The sequence below is a fragment of the Lepidochelys olivacea genome (genome assembly GCF_965140295.1).
Source record: "Lepidochelys olivacea isolate rLepOli2 genome assembly, chromosome: 1".
Classification (NCBI taxonomy): Eukaryota; Metazoa; Chordata; order Testudines; family Cheloniidae; genus Lepidochelys; species Lepidochelys olivacea.
This window is the reverse complement of record NC_140411.1, coordinates 249,841,888-249,864,651: the sequence shown is the minus strand read 5'-3', so window position 1 is coordinate 249,864,651 and position 22,764 is coordinate 249,841,888. Positions and strand designations below refer to the sequence as shown.

General features: G+C 48.3%; 2 protein-coding genes across 8 annotated transcripts in view; one reads left to right on the top strand and one right to left on the bottom strand.

Moving 5' to 3' along the window:
• The window catches only part of LOC311512054 (uncharacterized protein), a gene marked incomplete at its 5' end in the record, with an annotated part of 57,907 nt that extends 56,126 nt beyond the window's left edge, over positions 1-1,781 (top strand). For all 4 annotated transcript variants that reach the window (XM_084613070.1, XM_084613069.1, XM_084613071.1 and 1 more), the window contains one exon: positions 1,356-1,781. In XM_084613070.1, coding sequence (XP_084469196.1) covers positions 1,356-1,387 — 32 coding nt within the window. In that variant the 3' untranslated portion in view covers positions 1,388-1,781. The remainder of the gene's footprint in view (positions 1-1,355) is intronic.
• Positions 1,782-9,322: 7,541 nt separating this feature from the next.
• DENND2A (DENN domain containing 2A) overlaps positions 9,323-22,764 on the bottom strand; it is a 79,808-nt gene continuing 66,366 nt past the window's right edge. For 3 of the 4 annotated variants that reach the window (XM_084634790.1, XM_084634791.1, XM_084634792.1), the window contains exons 15-20: positions 16,594-16,771; positions 14,898-14,939; positions 13,233-13,350; positions 12,223-12,462; positions 10,958-11,044; positions 9,323-10,120 (exon numbers count right to left, since the gene is read on the bottom strand). In XM_084634790.1, coding sequence (XP_084490916.1) covers positions 10,089-10,120; positions 10,958-11,044; positions 12,223-12,462; positions 13,233-13,350; positions 14,898-14,939; positions 16,594-16,771 — 697 coding nt within the window. In that variant the 3' untranslated portion in view covers positions 9,323-10,088. The remainder of the gene's footprint in view (positions 10,121-10,957; positions 11,045-12,222; positions 12,463-13,232; positions 13,351-14,897; positions 14,940-16,593; positions 16,772-22,764) is intronic. The other variant, XM_084634793.1, reaches the window with a different exon arrangement.

Below are 22,764 nucleotides of genomic sequence, written 5' to 3'. Positions count from 1 at the left end.
CAGCGCAGCAGGCAGCCACCCCCAGTACATGCCTATCCTCTTGGATGGGTTAAGTACTTAGGGCAGCTAGCCCATCCCACCACTTGCGCTGCTGGCAGCCACGCGATTTTTAGCTAGCTTAGCTTGATCAGAGCTAGAACAAGTATGTCTCCTCAAGCTGGGAAACACCCCCACCCCAGCTCCAAGTGTAGACATACTTTCAGAGCAGAGGAAGACTCTGCCTGGCTAAGTGGACTGTGCACAGCCTTGTGGTGTTTACAGAAAAGTACATGTGAAGAGTGTCCTGTCCCTTTGAAGGCCAAACACAAAACAGGGGTTTCCTCAGCTAAACTGATGGCATAAGGCCTGGCTTGCTGCAACCAAGTCCAAAGAAAGATCTAAAGGCCAGCTCCTCTCAGTCAAGTTCCAGAGGGGATGAGGGCATGATCTGACCTAAGCCCCCAGCCTCTCTAAACAGCCTGACTCTCACTGGCAAACTCAGTGCTCAATTTCCCACAGCATATCCTTATTAAAGGGTAGTGAGGGAATTGATTAATTCCCCAGAGCTGGCTCAACCTTGCTCGCCTTGCAAGTGTCTGCACTCAGGGCAGCAGAACTGCAATCCTTTATTTAACATGAAACCCCTTCCCTATCAACCCCTGGACCAGATCTGCATAGCCTGTCACAGGCAGGGACCTGTGAAGCACATATATATTCTGTAAGGGCCCCAAACATTCCTAGTGCCATATAAATCAATTTTTTAAAAAAGATCTGTGGAAAGATGCTGCTGCTTTCCTTAGATTTGTAATAAGATCTCAGATTTGTCCTCTGACCCTCCATCCCATCACAAGATGCTAAGCATGTCAGTGTAAGCAAGGTGAGGAGGAAAGATGGTCTCGAGGTTTAGACACTGGAGTAGCAGTCAGGAGACTTTGGCTCTATTCCCAGATCTGCACAGGTGTCTTGTGTGAACTTGGGAAACTGCTCTGTGCATCAGTTTCCTCATTTGCATAATGAACATAAAAGCTACCTTACTGCATGGTAGGAAGCTTAATTAATTACTGATTGTAAAGCAAATTGAGATTAGGGGATGGAAAACATTATAGAAATGCTGAGTATTATGAATACAGAAGCAAACAAATGTTGTCTATATGAATTTGCTATAGGTGTTTAATTAAGGATAGATGTTACTAGAGCTCATTTTTTAAATTTTAACTTATTTACACATTGACTGCTTCTGTTTCTTTGACTGGCAGCTCCGTTAGCTCTAAACAAACCAATACAAGCCCCAAGCCTGAAGGAGGAATACAACTGAGATTATAGCGAATCAATTCCTCATCATGCTTATTTCTTTGTGTGTGTTTTTTTCTCTGTAGGTGGATTCTACCAATGCATACAAAACACCTGAGGTACTTGATCCTGCTAACCCTTGAATGACACAGCACGATACCAAGATAGAAAAGTCGTACTGCAGCCTAGAGCCCCAAACTTTCTGTATTTCTTCATAGCTCTCATTTTAAATGTTGAACTAAAAACTTCAAAGCTGTAAGAATTCCATACAAGAAACATTTCACAGTCTTGCTTTTCACAGTCTTCAACATTGCATATGGTACATAGATTTGAATAGCTCTTTCCTTAAGTCTACCAATGAAACTATTTCAGTGGCTACTGAGCCCCTGGGCTTTAGGAGCACATTTACATTAGTCTTGCTAAACATAGGCCACAAAGTAAGAGGAACATGGCTGTAATTATTACTCCTGAGGGCATTCTGCACCAAAAAAATAAAAATTATGTGCACAATATCTTAAAATTCTGCAAATTATATTTGTTAATAAATAAATGTGGCTCCAGCATGGCAGTGGGGAGCACAGGCCACTGGCTGCATTGAGGTGGGAGATCACCCGAAAGCCCCCACCTCTCCCGTACAGGAACTCGGCAGTGAGGCTTCACCTGACCCTGACAGTGCAAGGGCTGGGCCAGCCCCAGAAACACCCTGGGGCCCGGTCCCTCTGCACCAGGCGCACGAGGTGTGGGTGGGCAGGCTCAACCCAGCAGGATCCAATTGTGGAGGGGCTTAGTGTGGGGGGATCCAGGGGTGGTTGAGAGGTTTCTGTGTGGGGCAATCTGGGTGCGGGAGGCTCAGTGTAAGATTAGGATAAACAGGGGCTAGTTGTGGGTATCTGGGTGCAGGCACAATGGGACTCTGCAGGGGATCCAGGTGAAGGTGGTTGGGGCTCAGTGGGGGGGGGCGGTCTGGGTGTGGGGGGCTTAGTGGTGGGCTGCGGGTGTTGGGAGAGTGGGGCTTGATGGGGTGAGGGTCCAGGTGCAGTTGGTTGGGGCTCAGTGGGGTGTGGAAGGCTCATTGGAGGGGTCAGTGGTAGGGCTTGTCCTAAGGTGAGGGTTCGATGGGCTTGCGTAACGGGGGAGCCCCAGCTGCTGCCGAGGGGATGCTGCTTGCTGGGCTCCCACTTCCCCCATCAATTCCTCTATCCCCTTTTCTTCTCCATCCCCCTCCCTTCACTCCCACATTCCCCTCCCCCAACCCTATTCCACCCCCTTCCTTCCCCAACTGCCTCTTCTGCCCACCACCTCACCCTCCCTTCCCTCTTCCCCCCCACCCCTCCGCTTACCCAGCCCCACCACTGGCACTCACTGTTGCAGAGAAAACAGGAAGGCGCCCACCTCACAGAAGGGGAGCACAACTTGCACTAGGACCCAGGAGGCGGCGTTCAGCTGCAGAGGCAGCAGAGTGCAGAGGCAGCCTCCTTCAGCTGGACAGCTCTGCTTGTGCAGAAATGGGGGGGGGGGCAGTGGCACATAACCCTGTGTGCCCCCACCATGCCTCACCTCTGTTTGGGGGGGGGGTAATCCCCCTCCCCCCCAAAACCTGTGCCCATGGTTGTCCCACCCCCACCCTCCGCACGGCTTCCCTGCCGTTTTCTGCAGGCGCACAGTCATGCAGAAACCCCCCAGGAGTCAATTATGGCCTGCTTTATCCTGGCTGCTGTCAGGGGTGTTTTGCTAAAAGCTGCCTGGTTCACACCACCAGTTTCAGCATGTCCATCTGCAAAATAAACATGAATCTAGAAGGCAGTTAGCATTTTGAACACGTCTGGAAACTTTCCTAGTTCTTCCCCCACTCTGGCTCCAGTACAGCAAAGTACCCAAGCACGTGCTTATGTCCCACTGACTTCAAATGTACTTTACTCAGCTAAGCATTTGTGATGTCTAGCAGCAACTCTGGGTGTGCCATTGGGAGCGGAAACATAACTTGAGACCTGGGGGGTCTAACAGCATGAGCCTCTGTTACCTGCTCTAAGAGACCCAGATTTGTTCACCAATGCCCTAGCATGTTCATCAACCGCCCTATGTGGCCCTAGAGGGGAATAGAACACTGCACTGCACAGGGGTGGGTTAGCCATGTGCTTTACTGCATCTGTAAGTGTTTGGCTGGCCTGGGGCCTGTAAAAACTCGTTTCTCCCCATTTATCTATCACTACATTTCCCTGACCCTTTTTTTTTAAATATAGAGAAACAGCTTTAGGTTAGTGAGGATAAACTTTTCAGTGGAAATCGCCACAGCAGGAGTCCACCAAGATTTTTGGTAGCTGCAAAGTTCTTTTGATCGCTTCCAAAATTACTCTTTACAAGTCCCAGAATCTGAGAGTTCTTGGGGATGAAGAAGGTCCATAATCTTGATCCAATCTCACTTAAGTAAGTCAGAGTTTTCCAACCGACTTCAGCGGACAGTGGATTGGACTCCTAGTGCCTCATCCCTGCTTTGTGTGTGTACATTCACACATTGCTCATATCTGTCAAGTCCTTGCAGTAGTCACACACTTTGATTACAGATCTGGATTCTGAGCCCCACCCCACCACCTGTCAACATACACAAGGTTTCAGGATATTTGGACTAAAATGGTTGAGGTCTCCCTGTAGTTGACTCTAGAAATGAGTACACTGTAAACAATCCCAAGAATGCTTGATTTCTTTGGTTTATAATGAACAGGGGACTCTCTTCAGGCCGTTGCAAATGATGTTATAGCCCACAGTTGTCTCTAACTTTTTTTCCTGATTATTTGTTTGATTGCATTATTGTGGACAGCTTGCATCTCTTGCAATACAGAACAAAATCAGTGACTTCAAGTGAGCCATTCATCTAACCCACTAGAAGTCACTGCTTGCAAATGTCATTGATTTTCAAATGGCAGGTAGAAGATATGTAGCTTATCTGTCCTATACAGAATGATTGTAAGTGACAGTACTTGGAAGTGGAATCTGACATGAAGACCCAGGGCATGGATTTGTCCAGGTCTATGGGAAAGCTTCTAAATAAAGCAAAATGATACTTGCCACTTGCTGTATTATTTTACATTAATTAAGTGAATTTAATGCTGGTGAAAGGTGCTATGCTGACAGCTCTAGAAACAGAAATTATCTGCAGATCAGAGACAGCAGCAGTTGATATCGATTCAACCCTGTTCTGGAGGAACGGCACCTAGCAGAGAAAGGGGAGTTTGAATCTCCATTCTCCTTTTGCCCCCATCAGCCTGTCTGCTGAGGCTACTGACAAGGCAGCCAGCAAACCACAAATGAGCGGCGGGGTTTGTGATGTTGGCACTTGCCCACTGGAAACTGGGCTGTTACACGATCGAGGTGCATAAAATAACGAATGGAACAGAGAAGATCAGTGGAGTTCTCCTCTCTACCCGCTTCAAGAACAAAGCACATTCAATTTAATTTGTAATTGATGGAAGGAAACAGGTTTAAAAAAACAAAACAAAACAAAAACCCCTATACACAATTAACCTTACATTATGCAGCGGGCCCCACTGATTTTTTGTGGATGTCACTACTGGCTTCTGTGGAAAATTGGAAATTAAGTAGCACTGAGTTTAAGCGGAGTGTACAGTACTTCTGAGAGCCAGGTGCCGAGCGTCCCAATTCGGGCACCCTAAAATAGCTGCACCGAAAGCAGAGGGGGTGATTAAGATGACAAGCCTCTAGCAGCTTTGAGCCTGGACTGCAGGCTTCTAATTCCAGCTCTCCCCATTCCAGCATATGCAGAAGGCTGATGACAGTCTTCTCACTTGAACAACAAAGCAGAGCCACATCATGCCCATCCTCAAACAATCCCACAGGCTCACTATTCCCTTCAAAATCACCTGCCTTGTTTTTAAATCCCCTCATGGTCTTGCTTCAGACTACCTCAGGGGGCCTGTTCTCTGCCCATTCCCTTCTCACATCTAGCAACAGCTCCCTCTCACATTCCTACTGCATTTGATGCAAGAGCCTTCTCCTCTGCAACTCCTACTGTCTGGAACAGTTTCTCTGTGGCCTCAACGCTCCCTCGTTTTATACCATCCAAAAACATATGCCTTACGCTTGCTTCAATTTCTGTCTTCCACTTCTCATCTAACTCAGTAAAGCATTTGGAGAGAGAGACCCCGATAAATGAAATAGTATTGTACCAAGTTTGGTAAAAAGTCAATAACTTTGGATATATTTAGTGTTACTAAACTACCTCTGCAAACCCAGTCTCCCGGGGGAAGGCTCTTTGGGAGTCTTAAACCCTGTTTTGCTGCTGCTCTAGCTCTTCCTGACATCCAGGGTTCCACTTTGCAGCTCGTAGGACCTGAAGGAAGTTTGTCTATTTACCACTGTCCCCATAATAATCATACCTGTATATTATGATTATCTCACATTTATACTGAGGTATTGCCCAGAGGCCAACCAGGAGGGAGGCCCAGTTATACTACACGCTGTACAAACACAGTGAATATATAAATTGATAAGCACCATACAGCTATTAGCTAATAAATGATCACCCATCTCTCTGAAAGGCACTTGTCCACCCTGCCCACCACTCACTCTTTGCACCCACCACAGCTCCTTCTAAGACAGGGGCCAACATTTGAAGACGTTTTCCAGGTACAACTCTCCAGTACACAAGGATCAAAGGCCATCAGTCCCCTAGGTGCTGAGAGGGGAATTTCATATGCATGATTCTGGTGAAAGGTAGGCAGCTCTTAAGCTGAATATATGTATTATCAAGGCCCTTCCATGGTCTGGGGGAGGGGTGTCAGATGAATATTCAGGAATGTGGATGCTTTTCTGACTCTAGGGATGTCCCCCTCCCCCATAATCCACCTTCCCCAAACTCCACCATCCCTAAAGCTCCGCTTACCTGCGTGCATCCTCAGGAGATCTCCACTCACCCTCTTTCTCGCTGAGGGTGGATGTGGGGCTTCTCTCCTTTTTCCCCAAAGGAAAGCTTGGGGCTCTCTCCAGGGAGCAGGTGAGCTTCAGGACTTCCCCATCCCTCCTCATCTGGGTGTCTTCATGAACAGGGGTTGAAAAGATATTGAAGGAGGAACCATAGAATACCAGGATTGGAAAGGACCTCAGGAGGTCATCTAGTCCAACCCCCTGCTCAAAGCAGGACCAATCCCCAATTTTTGCCCCGATTCCAAATGGCCCCCCTCAAGGATTGAACTCACAACCCGGGGTTTAGCAGGCCAATGCTCAAACTAGAGAGGGGAGCTCTCATGCCAGACAGGGAAGAACTTCTAACCGTGGAGGGGGAGCACAGCCCCACATTCCCACAACACATCTGCTTTGCTATACGCCCTGTATTCTCCTGTGCTTCCCTCCCCCACAACCTGGAGAGAGAGGGTAGGATGGAGTATGGCTCACTGCAGCAGATGATTAGGAGGGGAACAGCTGCTGCCTGGAGCCAGCAGAGCAAGGAGAAGATCGGGAAGCAGCTACCAGGCTCCTGCCCATTCTTCACAGCTCCCCCTCGTGGTGGTGAGGCTAAACATGTTTTTTCTTCTTTTAGCTGCTAGGCTGGTACTTGGGACCAGGTTCAAAATCCTAGGTGAAAATAGGCAGTCACGTAAGTCATGTACAAACTCTCCCACTCGGTCCCACCAAAGAGCTCTCCTAGTCCAGTGTGTGCAGGTGGAGTTAATTTTATTTTTTCTCCCTTGATATCCCTAGTTGTAGCTTGTAAGTTTTCAAACATTGCATTGATGGCTAAAGGGACACTTTGGGTCAAATGAGACCCCAAATGTAGGTTTTTAAAAACTGATCTTTTAAAAAAAAAGCAATAGAAACATTTTGCATCAAATAAGCATATCCAATGAAAACAATTTGCTAAAAAGTATTGCCACTCCCCCAGCAGTGTTTGCAGTCCGACATTGCAGCATTGGGCTAGGGCCTAAAAATGAAATTAACTACAAACCCTAAACCAAACCCTAAACAAACTCTAAACAAAAGGGAAGATGGCTTGTCTATTTTCATTGTCCAAACTGAGCGTAATGTAGAAAATAAACACTAGAAACAGTGAAAGCAAATTAGATTATAAAATACCTCCCGCTTTCATAATGTTCTTTCATTGCTAACAATTTCTTTTTTAAAATATGGTTTTAAGTCTGACAGTGTCCTCCTAATGTTCTATATTGCCACATTAGAGGCCTGGGTTTGATTCCTGGGCCTACACGCTTGCTTCCCTGGCTAGCAGAGGGTGAGAGTGCTGCAGAAGCTCTCTGATTAACACCCACAGACAGAGTGTTTCACACTGAGCCATCCAGTACCTTGCTCTTGTGCAAGCTCTGGAAGGAATCCTACCTGGGTCTGTTTTATGTGAGATCATATAGGTGGCGGGTGTAAAGCACAAGGAAACAGTGAGGAGATCCCCAGGGTTCTGACCGGGAACGGGAGGACCTGTAATAAACCCCCAGCCCCAAAAGTCATCAGTAGGGTGACCAGACGTCCTGTTTTTAAAGGGACAGTCCTGTATTTAAGCCCTCCTGCAGGTGTCCCGACTTTTTCTTAAAAACGGGCAAACTGTCCCGTATTTTCTGTCTCCCCCCCCACCCCCCCATCAGTACTGGTGGGTCCTGCTGCTGGCCGGATCTCTGCTCGCCAGTTGCCCGCCCACCGGCGGTGAGTGGTGGGGTCCAGTGGCCCACAATGGGGGTGGTTGTGCAAGGCTGGTGGCAGGACAAAGTTGCCGTGCACAGGGCCAGTTGCTCTGTCAGCCAACCCCCGCTGCGTGCTGGCTCTCGGCCAGCAGGGCCCCACCCCCTGTCCTGTTTCCGGCCGGCACTTGATGCACGCTGCAAGCTGGGGTGGCTGGTGAGTGCGGGCAGGCGCCAGGCAGTTAAGTGTCGCCTCTGCTGCCCACACATGGGCCCTTTACAAGCTCCCCCTCTCGCTGTCCTCTCCCTGCTTTTCCTCTTCATCCCCCCAGCCCTGCTGCTCCTCCTACCGCCCTCCCCCCCTCCAGCGGCGTGCATGCCGCTCCTAGCGCTGTGCCAAGAACCAGCCCCTGGTCAGAGCACTGAGCTCACCAACAGCCTGGCCAGCAGGCTCCTTCCATCCCCCACTGCCTCTGGCGGGGCCGGTGCCCCAGGAAAGCCCAAGACCCTCTGGTTCGGGGTGCTGGCCAAGAGGAGCCAAGCCCTGCACATGCCAAAGCCCCGCACAGCACCGGCACGGGGAAGCCTCAGCAGGGTTTGCACAGAGAACCTTCAATGTTGCAGCACAGATCTCTACCACATCCACAAAAGGAGCCACCTCGTTAGCTGGGAGCAGTAATAAGTTGCTATACTCTAGTGGACCAGGAACTAAAGGGGTCATGAAACCGCTTTTACCAGTGACCCACATGAAGAAATACAAATTCTAACATCACAACACCTTGCCTTCAAAGGGTGAGTCCTAAAACTTTTAATTTGCCTTGGACACAGTTGGCTGTTCTCTCCAGGTGTGCCCGAGGTGGTGAACCCATTGGCAGTGCCCCTTCTTTGCCATCAGCCATGTCCTGCCAGGCCACCACTGCCAATCAAACACTGTGTAACACTTAATAATTAACCACCCATATTAAAAATGGTAACTTTCCACAGAACATGGAAGTCCGATCCCATGTAGAATGCAAGAACCATTCAGGAATTCACCAGCATCACAAGCTAACTACCACAGACACTGCATGTCTTATCAGAGCAGAAGAGTTTTAGCCTTGGCTGAGTAGGCATATTTTGAGCCTGAGCTGATCCCCAGTCAAAGCTGGGGTCTGGAAAAGGGAAACCTACTTGAACTTCTGGAAGCCTGTTTCTAAGAGCTGTACACTGGGCAGGGCTCATGTTGGAGAGCTCTTTGGTGGGCATTATATGAAAGTGAGAGACATAAGAGAGTTGTAACAGAAAGAGTGCTGGAACGTCAGAGTGTGTGGGTGGCTGGGTGGGCGGATAAACAACTATTCTATTTGACCACTAGATGGCCCTGTTGACCCACATACAAAATGAGGCAGACAAAAAAAATCTATAAGTGAAGCAGCGGGTTAAAAAAAAATCTATAATTCTCAGCAATAATTCCCAACTCGTTTTCTTTTTATGCCACTCACTTTTAATTACACTGTGTAAGGTTCTCAACTTAGACAATACAAGGAAAGGCCTCTCCACGAGGCTGACACAGCCGCCTTGCAGAGCATAGCGGTCGATTAGTTGGCTGGCAAATCAGTAGGTTTAGTGGTTCCCCCTCCACCTCCTTTCCTCATTCGTAAGCACACCCTGCCCGTGTCCTTTGGCATCCCTGCAGTCCTCAGCGTCCTCGGTTTTCTCAAGACCTGTTTTCATATGTTTCCTCTATTTCTCCCCTCCTTCGCTCTCAGGCCAGGGTAATACAGCCTTTCCCCCCAGTCCCCATTATCACATCCAGCAGTGCCACTCGGAAAGGAGGCAGGGCATGTGTCAATGGTTAATAGTTTTCCTAACCCCAATATAAATAGAACAAAAAGTATAATAACTAAGAAATCAAATCCATTTGGAGGTCTGCAAAATGCTACTGCAGAGTTTAGAGTGCTTGGTCCAGTGCATGTTACTGTAGGAGTCCAGAGACCTCTCCAGGCTGCTCTACCGCCCTCTGTTCATCTCATGGGGCCACTTGCACACAAGAGCAAACCCTGGCCTTTCTGCCTCCAGCGCTCAGCATCCAGGGCTGTTACCCCCTTGGGAGCAGGCTAAGTGGGAATGGTTGGTAACAGTTCATTTTGTTTCTGCTGAATTGTAAACTCCTTCTATTCCATGGAACGATGGCGTGCGTGACTCTTATTTCTTGTGGAGGAATTTCATTTTGCTACCTGATGGAGAGGAAGTGAGGAAAACAGCCGTTACACAGCGATATGTAGAGTGGAGAAAGTCTGAGCTCCATCTCTCACCCCCAGAGCCAACTGGAGCAAGGACGGAGGGAGAGCTGCTGCCTCGGAATCACACCGCCCCCTCTCCCCCAGCAATGCTGGATCTAGTTCAAGAGCAAGTTCCCCTCCCCCCCGCCCCAAAGGAAGGAATTGGCTCCTGCTGGAGCTAGGCACAGTAGCACTGCATGTGTCAGCCAGCCAGTGGCAATTTGAAAGGGACACAAGATACAGCCTTCTCCTTCCTTCCCCCTTAGGCAGGAGTTAAATGTTGTGCTTTCAAAGGACTTCCAGTCCTCTTTTCGCTCTGTCCCCCCTAGGTACTTATATGGCCTGCGCTATAGCGGAGCACCTTACAGCTGTTAACAGCTTTATCTTCACAACAGGGCTGGGAGGTAGTCTCCTCATCCTCGCCTCAGCAGGGAGTGGCGGAAGCACAGGGCGATTAACTGACTTGCCCATGTGGGGATCCAGTCCATCCCAGTGCCTTAGCCCACAAGACCAGCTTTCCTCCTTTGGGAGTCAGGCAGTGAGCTCAGGGTCCCGGCAATGCAGCTCCCAGTCCCACTGACATACGTGCACGTTAATACATGGCCCAATCCTGACCACTGACTGAAGGCCCCATGGCACATCACAGCAACATACCAGGGGAAGGCAGATACAACCCTCGGGAGAGTGGCGCTACCTAAAATAGCATCTTTGTTGCCAAATCACTGAGCTGGTGTTAAGAGTAACATGCAACACAACCACTGTGAAAAGACAATGGTTGCTCTGGCATCTTACCCAGTCCTTTCAGGAATTTATTGACTCCACTCTGCTCCCCAGTAGGGAGCGTTTCCAGGTACTCCTGGGCACGTACCTCAAACAGACCTGCGGCAAAAAAAAACCCCACAATCCTTTTGGTTCCAAATATATAACAAGAATACTGACCTCTTCATTAGTAGAGCTAAAAGCACTTTACTAAGGAGATGAGTCTATCCCCACTATCCCCATTTTACAGAGGAGGAAATTGCAGCTCACAGAGCAGACACTGACTTGCCCCAGGTTACCCAGCGGGCCAGTGGCAGACCTGGTCTCCAGAGCCACAGTCCAGTGCTCTATCCACTAGACCACACTGCTTCCTCATGCAGGCATGACTAGCCAGACTGATCATCTTTGCTTCGTGGAGGTAATGGAGGAATCTTTTCAAAAGAATTCTGACAGGGAGTGTACAGAGACTAAAATCTGGGGCCATTTGAGGAATTAACATTTGGGGGCCACATTCTCACCTTCTAGGAAAAGCTCTTTGATCCCTCTGCCATTTCCAATGTCCACTGGTCATTAGCTCTTTAGAGGAGCTTGCTGAACCAGCACTGACCAGCTGTTCGGATGAGACAGGCCCCTCAAGTCAGTGGAACCTTAGAGGCCATGGGGCAGTAGTTATGAGCTCCTCGACACCCTTCTCTCAAATGTCTATCCCCAGAAGGAGGCATAACAACAGTAAATACATTATATATCAATACACTGGAGCTAATGCTAGTTCTGTAGCATCCCTGACAAAAACTCAAGATAGAATGGGAGGGAAACCACATGTGACAGAAGACAGTTATGCTGCTTAACACATCATGAGAAGGTGCTCACAAGCTAAGAGAAGCACCTCTAAACTGCTACTGTTTCCCAGCTTTCATTAATAATGCTCATCACTTCAAAACACTTTGCAAACATGAACTAAGCCTCACAACACTACTGTGAGGTAAGTAGTAGTTCCCCCAGCGTTACAGATAGGGAAACTGAGGCAGGGATAATTTAAGTGACTTATCCAAGACCAGAGATAGAGGCTAGGAATGGAACCCAGGAGTTATCGGTGCCTGGTTCTATACTCAGGCCACACCTCTCTCAAAGGGGGATGGGATCACTGCAATCTTTCAAAAACACATGGTCATCATGGCCTCACCCCAGAGCTACAGCCAGTGCTGCTCCAGGGGACGATGCTGGCTGCTCACCACTCCCAGGGGATGGATGGCAAAGATTCCAAAAGCCTCGCTGGAATAAGAAGAAGAGCCCCTAACCTTTGACCCCCTGTTTCCGCAGCTCCCGTTCCTGAATGAATCCCCCAAACATCTGGGTTTCCATGAAGACCTCCAGGAAGCGTCGAAGGCTCTTGGAAGAGACAGACTTGCGGAAGGCCTCCCGCTGTAGGGTCCGCTCCTCTCGCTCGCTGGGGGTCAGGAACAGGGAGTAGTGGCCCATGATCTCCACAAAGAAACGAACGAAGGCTTCAGACACCACTTCATTCAAGGGGCTGGATTCTAAGGAAGAGGCGGGGGAGGAGGAGAGAAGCAGAGAAAGCCATGAGGTGACGGTGGTGCTGATGGTGGAACTGTGAGGATGCACCGGGCAGTCAGGGGCTGCACACTGGTTTACTTTGAAGTTGCATTCCTGGCTGCGGTTCCACACCACCTTACCAGCCCTGCCGGCCTCTTTAGGAACTGTGCCCTGTACGGGTCTGAGAGTGAGAAGCAGCTGTGGAGAGAGAGCACCTCAGCACGTACTTTCCACCAAAAGGCTAGGAGCGGCCTGCCGCTGCTCCCAGGAGCACTACGTAGGCTGTAGGACCCTGGCAGGTGATCCAGCGTGGCACATGCACAAGGTGCAGAACCTCAGTGTGTCCCCCCATCCACCTCCTCTCCAAGGGGCTGTTTGAGTCCAGCAGGCTTTGCCGAGCTGGGGGTGCTGTGGAGGCGGCAGGCTCAGCCCGGCTGGAGGGGAAGGTTGCACTCCCAGGACTGACACCAGAGCCACCTCCTCAGCTCAAAGGAGCCTGGCTGTGGAGAAGGCAGGTGTGTGTAGGGAGGATGTATGGGGCGGAGGCTGAAGGAGACCACATGGAAGTCAGTCACATAGCAAAGGTCACCAGCGCACTGGAGAGTTTAGCAAAGCCTCAGCTAGTTTCTAGCCACCGAACTGCATCTTCCATTCAAACCTGGGCCAGGGGATGAAAACCGTCCCTTTTGGGGAAGTGACTGAAGGGCCGCCGGGCCCACCCGATGGAAACGAGCAGACAGGCTGCAGGCTGTACCGTGTCTGCCATTCAGAGAGCCCTCCTCCTTGTCGCTAGCCAGCTCATGCCGCTGCTCCAGGATGTGCTCTAGCGCCACCTGCAGCTTCCGAGGCAGGATGGAGTCCTCGTCCTCCATCTAGAAAACACAAGCTCACACTCAGGGACCTTCTCAGGGTGGGGCTTGTGCTGGCTCCGGGAACCTGCTTTTCTCCTCAGCTAGCTCCGGTGGAGTCAGGGAGAGACGGGGCAAGGACACGGAAGGTTATCTGTTACGAAACCAGGAGAGCAAGAAGGACAATACTCGGCGCTTCTCTAGTGCCTTCCATTCGGGGCTGCCCATCCCTTCTATAAGCACTAAAGTGGGTGTCTCACCCCCAGCTACCACCTCGCATTGGACGGATTTGTAACCTTTCGTTTCAGCTGTTAGATCTGCGATCGTGTCGCCCGTCTCCCGGCCCTGACCCCACTGCCTTGCTGGAGGTATGGTGTTGCTCTGATAATATCAGGAGCAGGAGTCAGCCAAACAATGCCAGCAAGCAGCTAGGCAGGCACAGCGGCTAGGCTGAGACTTGCATATGGCTAGGTGATTTTCACCCCCTCCCAGCCCCGTACAGTGACATGCAGGGAGCAGTGGGAGAGGCACAGACGGATTGAGCAGTAAGGATTGAGAGAGAGGCACAGACAGATTGAGAGTGGGGAGTCAGAAGGGAGGGGTTTGCCACGGTCTAGCCACTGCAAGAGGGCTCTATAGCCAGAGCGGCTGACAGACGAAAACTGTATTGAAAGATAAGAAACAGCCGTTAACCTCATATCACCCCTGTGAGGTAGGGCAGTGCTATTATCCCCACTTATAGATGGGGAACTATGGCCCTGAGAGAAAAGCAACTTGCCCAAGGTCTCACAAGGAGTCTGTGGCAGAGATGGGAATTGAACCCGGTGCTCCTGGACCAGTCCAGTGTCTTAACCAGACAATTGATTTCCTGACCTAGCCTGAATTCTGTGGGTTGCGCTTGTGATTCAGAGGAGTTGGATTCTGCTTAGAAAACGAACAAAACCACCTGGCTTCCGGGTCTAGGAATACGTTCCAGGACACCCCAAAATTCGTGCTCCTCTGCTCCAGGGCAAAGGGAATCAGAAGAGGCGTATTTGTCTGCAAAATGATGTCCAGATTCCCATTTATTGTCTTCCCACTATGGTCTAGTAATGCAAGGACTAGACAGGGAGGAACATGAGAGGGACCAATGAAGACAGAAAATGAAAGATCTACTAAAACCAATCTTCACTGGAAGGTGCAGATATTACGCTAGAAGGTAGTGGTGACCAGTGCTTAGAGCAAAGGACAGTGTCGAGACTCTGGGGGTCTATTTCCAGCTTTGGCTGTGACTCACTCTGTGGCTTTGGACAACACACTTCTGCAGGCCTTGTGCCTCAGTTTCCCATCAGTTAAAAGGGGATAATGCTTCTCTACTTCGCATGGATTATGGAGGGTTAAATGTTTGTAAAGTGCTTTGAGATTCTTTGAGGTGCTACCTAAGCACAAAGCACTGTGACATTACTGTTAAACAGCCCCTGCCATCAAATCCTGCCTCCCAGCCTGGGCAAGCAGAATAAGCAAATACAGGTCAAGGCAAGGAGATGGAGGAAGTGGGAGAAAAAAGCCCCATATGGGACAGCTCTACTCACCTGTCTGAGGAACCGGTTATTAACAAGGTCAACCACAAGGACCTACCAAAGAGAGAATGGGGAATTGTTATTTCCTGTTACCAGAGATTATCCCAAGCCTTCCTGGCTCTCCAGGAAAACTCCTCCCCTCTCACAGAACCACAGCAGCAGGAAGAGATATAAAACACTGGTCAACAGCAGGGCCCCTGTTGTGGTTTTCTGACCACTTCACCACAAGCCACAAAATGACAGCTTGAACTGAAAGAAGCTGGCCTTCCCTAACCCTCCTCCCTTCACTTCTCCCCCACATATCCCAAAACCTTAGACTAGAACACAGTCAGATCTATTGTCTAAGCGAAAAGCTTTACAAAGAAGCCACAGACTATTTTACACAGCCAATGATGAGTGAGGGACCAAAATAATATGGGGCTTTATCATTAACTCCTACTTAGTATTTACCCTATCGCACAAAACAAAGCAATGCAATTTAAAAAAAACTAAACACATCATATGTAATCTGTGGAATTCATTGCCACAGGAATATTGGAAGTAATTGCTTAGTATGACTTTGCAAAGATCAGCTCTGTATGAACAGTGTTGGTAGTTATAGAGCAGGTGTGAAGTGGGGAGAAAAACAGAGTCGCTGATCTTAGCTTGTCTTTAAAAGATTATTTCCCTTAACACCTTACCACCATCAGTGCCACTAATGGGCAGAAGGTTGTAGCCCACCAAAGGTTTTTCCTGCACTGGAGTCTAGGAACACTTTGGATGTGAGGCTGAAAATGTTATGATCTGTCACGCTGTGTGTGTGTGTTTGCCCTGGCACACCACTGTTCAGAGTTATTCATTTATTTACAGGTCTGCTTATAATTATTATTCATTTGTAATTTGGGAGCACCTAAGAGCCCCAGTCACAGACCAGACCACATTGTGCTAGGTGCTGTACAAACAGAACTAAAACACAGTCCTTCTCCAAAGAGCTTGTAATCTAAGTATAAGACAAGAGACAACAGATTGATACAGCCAGTCAGACAGACGCCTGTACTAACTACAAAAAGAAAAGGAGTACTTGTGGCACCTTAGAGACTAACCACTTTATTTGAGCATAAGCTTTCGTGAGCTACAGCAGCTCACGAAAGCTTATGCTCAAATAAATTGGTTAGTCTCTAAGGTGCCACAAGTACTCCTTTTCTTTTTGCGAATACAGACTAACGCGGCTGTTACTCTGAAACCGTACTAACTACAACCATCCCAGGCCCTGGACAATCTCTAAAAAGAACAATTCATACATAACAGACTGAGCAATTGACTCTCCGCACTGTCCTGGCAGCACTATAACTGTAACAAAACTTTTAATAATAAAGCCCACCAGCAAAATCACCACTGGAGCCCTTCTCCCAACTCCCTGTGGGACAGGAAGGAAAAATGAAGGTCATTATGTCAGTTCCCCCTACCAGCTGCAGCAAAGTCCGTGCTCACTAGGTAGCAGCCTGTATGTCTTGGAGCCAAAGGTTACGGGTTTTATTCATGATGCAGTTCACTGACAACTGGGATAGCTGTATTTCTGCAGCCACAGGTAGTTACAATGCCACCCTGCCTTAAAACAGTGACACAATCTAAGTCTAAGAGGCAAACCCTTCTGGGTGAGAAGACAACACAGTGCAGCCAACGCCTGTGGCTTTTAAAAACAACCATTTCATCTGAGTTCATGTCTCACCTCTTCCACGGGTAGCTCCTTGAGGCGGGGCAGTGAGCTGGTGAGCAGGCCAATCAGGAAGGGGGTTGGTGAGCACACAATGTCAATCATGGAAGGCGGCAACACTGGGATGTAGGTGTGCTGCCAGGTGAAGGGGTAGAGGAGTGCCACCATGGCATGGCAACACTTCGACAGGGTGCTAAAAGACAACACAAAGCACACAGCAGTAGAGGCAAGGCAGAGGGTGAGCACTCAGCACTTGCTGAAAATCAGGCTCCTTTCAGGTGTCTCAAGCTGGGCACCCACAGTCACGAGTCATTTTCAAAACTCTTGTCCCCAGTTTTTATTTCCTGGTCTAAAGACACATGGAATGGGTCAGGATTACAGGAAGCTATTCCTCTGTCACATGACACGGGGCAGTTTTCCACTGCCTCCAGTGGCTGCTGTGCATAGAATCATAGAATATCAGGGTTGGAAGGGACCTCAGGAGGTCATCTAGTCCAACCCTCTGCTCAAAGCAGGACCCATCCCCAATTAAATCATCCCAGCCAGGGCTTTGTCAAGCCGGACCTTAAAAACTTCTAAGGAAGGAGATTCTACCACCTCCCTATGTAACGCATTCCAGTGTTTCACCACCCTCCTAGTGAAAAAGTTTTTCCTAATATCCAACCTAAACCTCCCCCACTGCAACTTGAGACCATTACTCCTTGTCCTGTCCTCTTCTACCACTGAGAATAGTCTAGAACCATCCTCTCTGGAACCACCTCTCAGGTAGTTGAAAGCAGCTATCAAATCCCCCCTCATTCTTCTCTTCTGCAGACTAAACAATCCCAGTTCTCTCAGCCTCTCCTCATAAGTCATGTGTTCCAGACCCCTGATCATTTTTGTTGCCCTTCGCTGGACTCTCTCCAATTTATCCACATCCTTCTTGTAGTGTGGGGCCCAAAACTGGACACAGTACTCCAGATGAGGCCTCACCAATGTCGAATAGAGGGGGACGATCATGTCCCTTGATCTGCTCGCTATGCCCCTACTTATACTTATACATGCTTGACAAGGACACGCAGAAGTGGCTAACAGTGCAACTTTGCTTTCTTTAGAGAGCAGAGATACAATATTGAAGGCACAGCTTGTCTTGATGTTTAATTCTCTCCCAGCCCAATGACACTCTTTTAATTAACACCATCTTCTCTTTCTGACACCTCAGCGAAGAACAAGGCTGCAGGGGAAAAGGGTATCAATGCACATATAATGAACTGTTCAGAGAAAACAGACTAAATACTCAATAGAAACCAGGACAAAATATGACACTACCACACAGGTCCTGCTCAGGACAGGGCCTCAAAAGTCCAGGCTGACCCAAGAGGATGGAGGGGAGGGACTAGATTGCGAGTATGTCTACACCGCAATTGGGAGGTGTGATTGTATACAGGGTAGACATACTTGAGTTGCCTTTATGTAGCTGGATCAAAACCAGCTTCAGTAACAAGAGCAGGGTAACCGTGGCAGCTGGACAGTGGCATGGGCTACCTCCTGAGTGCAACCCCATCCAGGACCTGGAGCATGTGCGCAAGTGACCAGCCATGCCATACCGCAGTAGCTACATCACTATTGTTACTCCGGATAGCTTTGATCTAGCTAGATGCCTACAGTGCTGAAATCATACCTCCTAATTGCAGTACAGACATACCCTGAGGAGCTGGGGTAGGGGAGATACAGTTCATGCTTTCCCCATTCAAATGCTACCAGCGACTTTGCTGAAAGTTTCTTCACAAACGACTTCCAAGAAGGTTTGGCCAGAGAACTCTTCTGAGCGCTGGAAGGAGAGGTGGGCGGGGCGTGCGGTCAGTTTCACGGGGCTATGCAGAGCACACTGTGGGACATTGGTTACTCATCTGTTCTGGGTTTGGAAGTGTTTGTGCATGTCAGGGGATGGGGAGGCTCGCCATAACAAGCTGTGTACATAACGTCATTTCGGTTTTACTAGCATCCAGCTCTTGAAAGAATGGGGGAGGGTAGAAAGGCTAGTCTGGCCTGAAGGAATCACATGGCCAGGAAAGCACTCACAGCTGGCTTGTATTAAACTCCATGGGTGGAATTTACAGTGAGAAATGTGGCTCTGGCAGCTGTTGCTGACTTGTAATGAGAGAGAGAGAAGAGGGTTTGGTCGATGTGGTCTTGTGCTTGCTCAGAAAGTGAGGCTTGATTTTTTGCTCCAGTTATATCTGGTAAATTTGAGTCCCTCCAGCATGACACTAGAGTGGGTTTAGGAGAATATCATGGTTGGGCTACAGGTTTTGGCTGCTTTTCACTCGATAAATTCAATTTGGCAGAGTGTGACTTCTGCTGTTGGGACATCACTGTGACCAGGTGAAGAAGCGCTCTGAGCAGTTTATACAGAGGTGCATGCCAGCCAGGGGATAAGTGAATTCTGATCCTAGGGCAGAGAGAGGAATCCATTTAACACTTCAGTTTAACATGGGGATAGCGGTACTGCCCTCCTTTGTAAAGCGCTTTGAGATCTACTGATGAAAAGTGCTATATAAGCGCTAGGTTTTTGTTATTCTTTAGGCTTTACCTGTGACTCTAACAGGTGAAGAGAATATACTAGGGAATTACTTCAAGGGACTTACACATAGAGGAAGTCTCTCTTTATAGAAGAGTCCCAGATTTTCATTTCCTTGCTTAAAGGGACACTGTCAACTTTATTTGTTTCTAACTGTCAGCTGTAAAAAAAAATTGACATTTCTGATGGAGCGCACTTTAAATACAGTCTCCTGGATTTTTAAAAGGTCCTTTAAAAAAGGGCAGAGGGCTCTACTCTCCAGCTGATTTTTAGAAGGGTGCAGAAGCCTAACCACTAAAGCATGTTCCCGTCCCATTCTTGCTCTCTGTGCACATTCCAGGCTGCTGCCCCTTCACCTCCACTTGCATTTTGCTTCTGCTCTCACCAGCAAGTCCTGCACCAACCACAGATACTGATACTGACTCTCCACAGAGTCCTGTCAATTGCACAAGGCAAACAACGTGAAAAATAAACGTTCTTCGATTGCGTTCATTTACAGCAAACTTGTAACAAGAGTATGCCTCCCATGTGAAAATCAGCTTGACTGTATCCCTTTAAAACTGTCTCCTTTTAGGAGATTTTGCTTTCCCTCACACATTTTGTGGCCAACATTATCCGAGACTGAAAAGCAGGGGTTTCCTCCTCCTCCTCCTTTGTTTCCTAGCATATTTTTCACCTCCCCAATTTTATAACCTGCAGAAATAATAGCAGTGTCTGTGTGGAAGCACGGTCACCAATTGCCAGTAGCGTTATGGGATTATTCTGAGAATAGCGTTGGAGCTCCTTTTTTTGAGCTGGAATGCAGGTGGCAAGGGTAGAGGTTATATCTTTGTCGTGAACCAACCTCTGCCTCCTTCATTTTCAGGGCACAGCCAGCTCCTCCATCCAGGGATAGGAACTGATGTGAAAGGTTGGCCTTAGTGACTAATGGAACTAACTGGTCTGGTTCCAGACAGCTCTAAGGAAGAACACTGTGCAGCCAAAACATTACTCTACCTGAGGGCTAGTGGGATATTAAAACATTTTGTCCTCTACCAGCATTACAGTGACTCTCCATTCCCTCTTCCCCTGCTTGCAAGTCATAGTGGAATACAGAGGGCATGTGACAGAGGAAGTGGGAGGGAAGACGCTTGGGAGGACAGCTGGTGGAGGTCACAGACCCAGTTGCGTTGGTTATGACAAAATTTTGTTTTGAAGTTGTATGCTGTGACTGTTCAGGAAGCAAAGAAGGTTTCCTTCCCTTTCACCATAGCATCTCTGAAGTCCTGGTCACCAGAACTCTCCCAGGTTAATCCTGGTCATCTGCGCTCATTTCTCCCATTGTGGAATTGTCAGTCTACTTTGTGGATCAGATTGCTTAGCTTCCGATCCATCAGCATTCAGGAGTGCAGAGACGCTGCTTTGGGGAGTAGGGGGGTGGGGGAGAATACAAGTGTAGAGTCTCCTCTGCTTGAGTTTCAGCCAATATTGCTCGCTGTGGTACTGGATGCATTCAGGGAACTTCAGCCTTTCAACTGCAAAATGGAAGCTTTAGAACGATTTAAATCTAGCAGGAAGACAAGGGTCCGTTATTTGTGGAGACTGTCAATGCCTCCCTTTGGCGTGGCAAATTAGCAGCATGTCATGCTGAGATGATTTTTAGGCACATACTCTCTAGGCTGGGAATCCTATCAGCTATCATCTGTTCTCTAATCTCCTTCAGGCTGAGGTTAGGGAGAAGAGAGAAAAGCAACTCCAGAGTGCTCAGATGGCATGGGTCCTGATCAGTCTGATTTTAGACCTAGGTACAGCATGGAGCATTTGCTGCTCTTGTCAGTTTGTCGTCTCCTATTGGTGATGATCAAAATCAAGTGTCCATGCTGATTCTTTAAATCTGCCTTTGATACTATTGATCCCGAAGCATTGTTGACACAGCTGCAGTCCCCAGCAGGGATCTATAGGACTTGTGACCAGGTAATCTGTCCTTTAAGGGTAGTGGTGCCTAATGGTCAACCCACCCCATCACATGGCCTAGTTCTTTAAGAGGATGAAAGGTCTGATTATATATACAGGGACTTGGGAGACACGCTGAGAGAGGAAGTGGTCCCAGGAGTAAAAAGCGTTCGGGATGAAATCCCATTACTGTTTCTTTAAGGACACAGAGCAAGAAGCCTTGCAGAGAGAATGAGGCAAGGCTCCCCTCTCCCGCACCCAATTGGGATGAGCTGAAAGAAGGGGAACAGCATAAAAGCCCCCTCCTTTCTCATAGCAGAGTGGACAGTAGGTGACACCAGTAGGGAAAGGCTGGTCCAGCAGGGGGTGAAGCTGGTAAAGGTCTCACAGCTGGTTAATCCGTGACTCCATTCCAGAGAGGACAGCTGAGGAATCCTGCTTAGGAAGGACCACAAAATCAGACTAATAGAGCCCAGCTCCAGCGAGGAGAGCTGGTGAGGCTCCTAGGTGAGGGGAAAGGATGGAATTAACTCATACAGCCCAATTCCCAGGAGGAGAGCTGAGGATTCCAGCTTAAGGAAGGACTGAAAAGGGGTAACCCTGAGAATGAACCAAGAAGGGTTGCTGGACCAGAGGCAATTTTCTGGCACAGGAATGAAGAGTCTCCTGAAGGAAGGAGCCAGAGACGGCTAGTTGGACTAAGCTCAAGGCAACAAATATCCCTGGGTGTACCTGAATGAGCTTCTACTTGTGCTTGTGGCCGTCACTAATAAATGAGACCCTTGCAAGGAGCGTGGTCTTTGATTAAAAAGATCCGTCTGGACTTGATTATAACCCAGCGGAAGGGACGTGAGACGGGGTTGCCATGCCTGAGCCATGTCTGACCAAAAGGGGGCACACCAGGGCAACCTCCAGGCCCTCACAGGACTTTAGACCAAGATTTTCAAAACCTATCGTGCCTTAAAGATAGGTTCCTAAATCCATATTTAGGCTCTTGAATAAGTGTTCTGATCTCTAAAGTACTGAGTACCCAGCAGCTTCCACTCAGCCCAATGGAACTGCCACATTCTTAATACTTTGGAGAAATCAGGCCACCTATTTAGGTTGGATTTAAGGAGTCTGACTCTGAGACATCTGTTTGTGCAAATCTTGGTCTTTAATGTCCAGGACTGTCACTCTGGCACTTTGATTTGAAAACAATATCTCACTACAAAGATAGTCTAATCCATTTGTGTCACATAGCAGACCTTAAGTACTGGTGTTTCCCCTACCCGCATGAAGGCCTGTACAGGCCTGAGCAAAGCTGGGGAAAGATGATCTCAGTAAAGAAACACTTTTTGGGGTAGTCATTTTTTGGGTTGAAAGGGAATGTTTATTCTTGTTGCTATGGCATGAGGGAATAAAACTAACAACCAAATTCTCTCTTTGTCCACTGCCAAGCTTTGGATTAACAGATTTTTAAAAAACACTCAATATTCATTCCAAAGATGGAAAAGACAAAAGCATTTCACTTGCTTTACACTTGTTAGATGTGTTTTTGGCTCAGCTTGAAAACATTTAATAATTCAGACAGTACTTGGCAAGAGTCCTTTCCACTTCCTTTCACAGAGACTTCAGATTTTGTAACAATTAAAACACATAAATAAACTATGTGTGTATCATTTCTCTCTCTCTCTCTCTATATATATATTAAT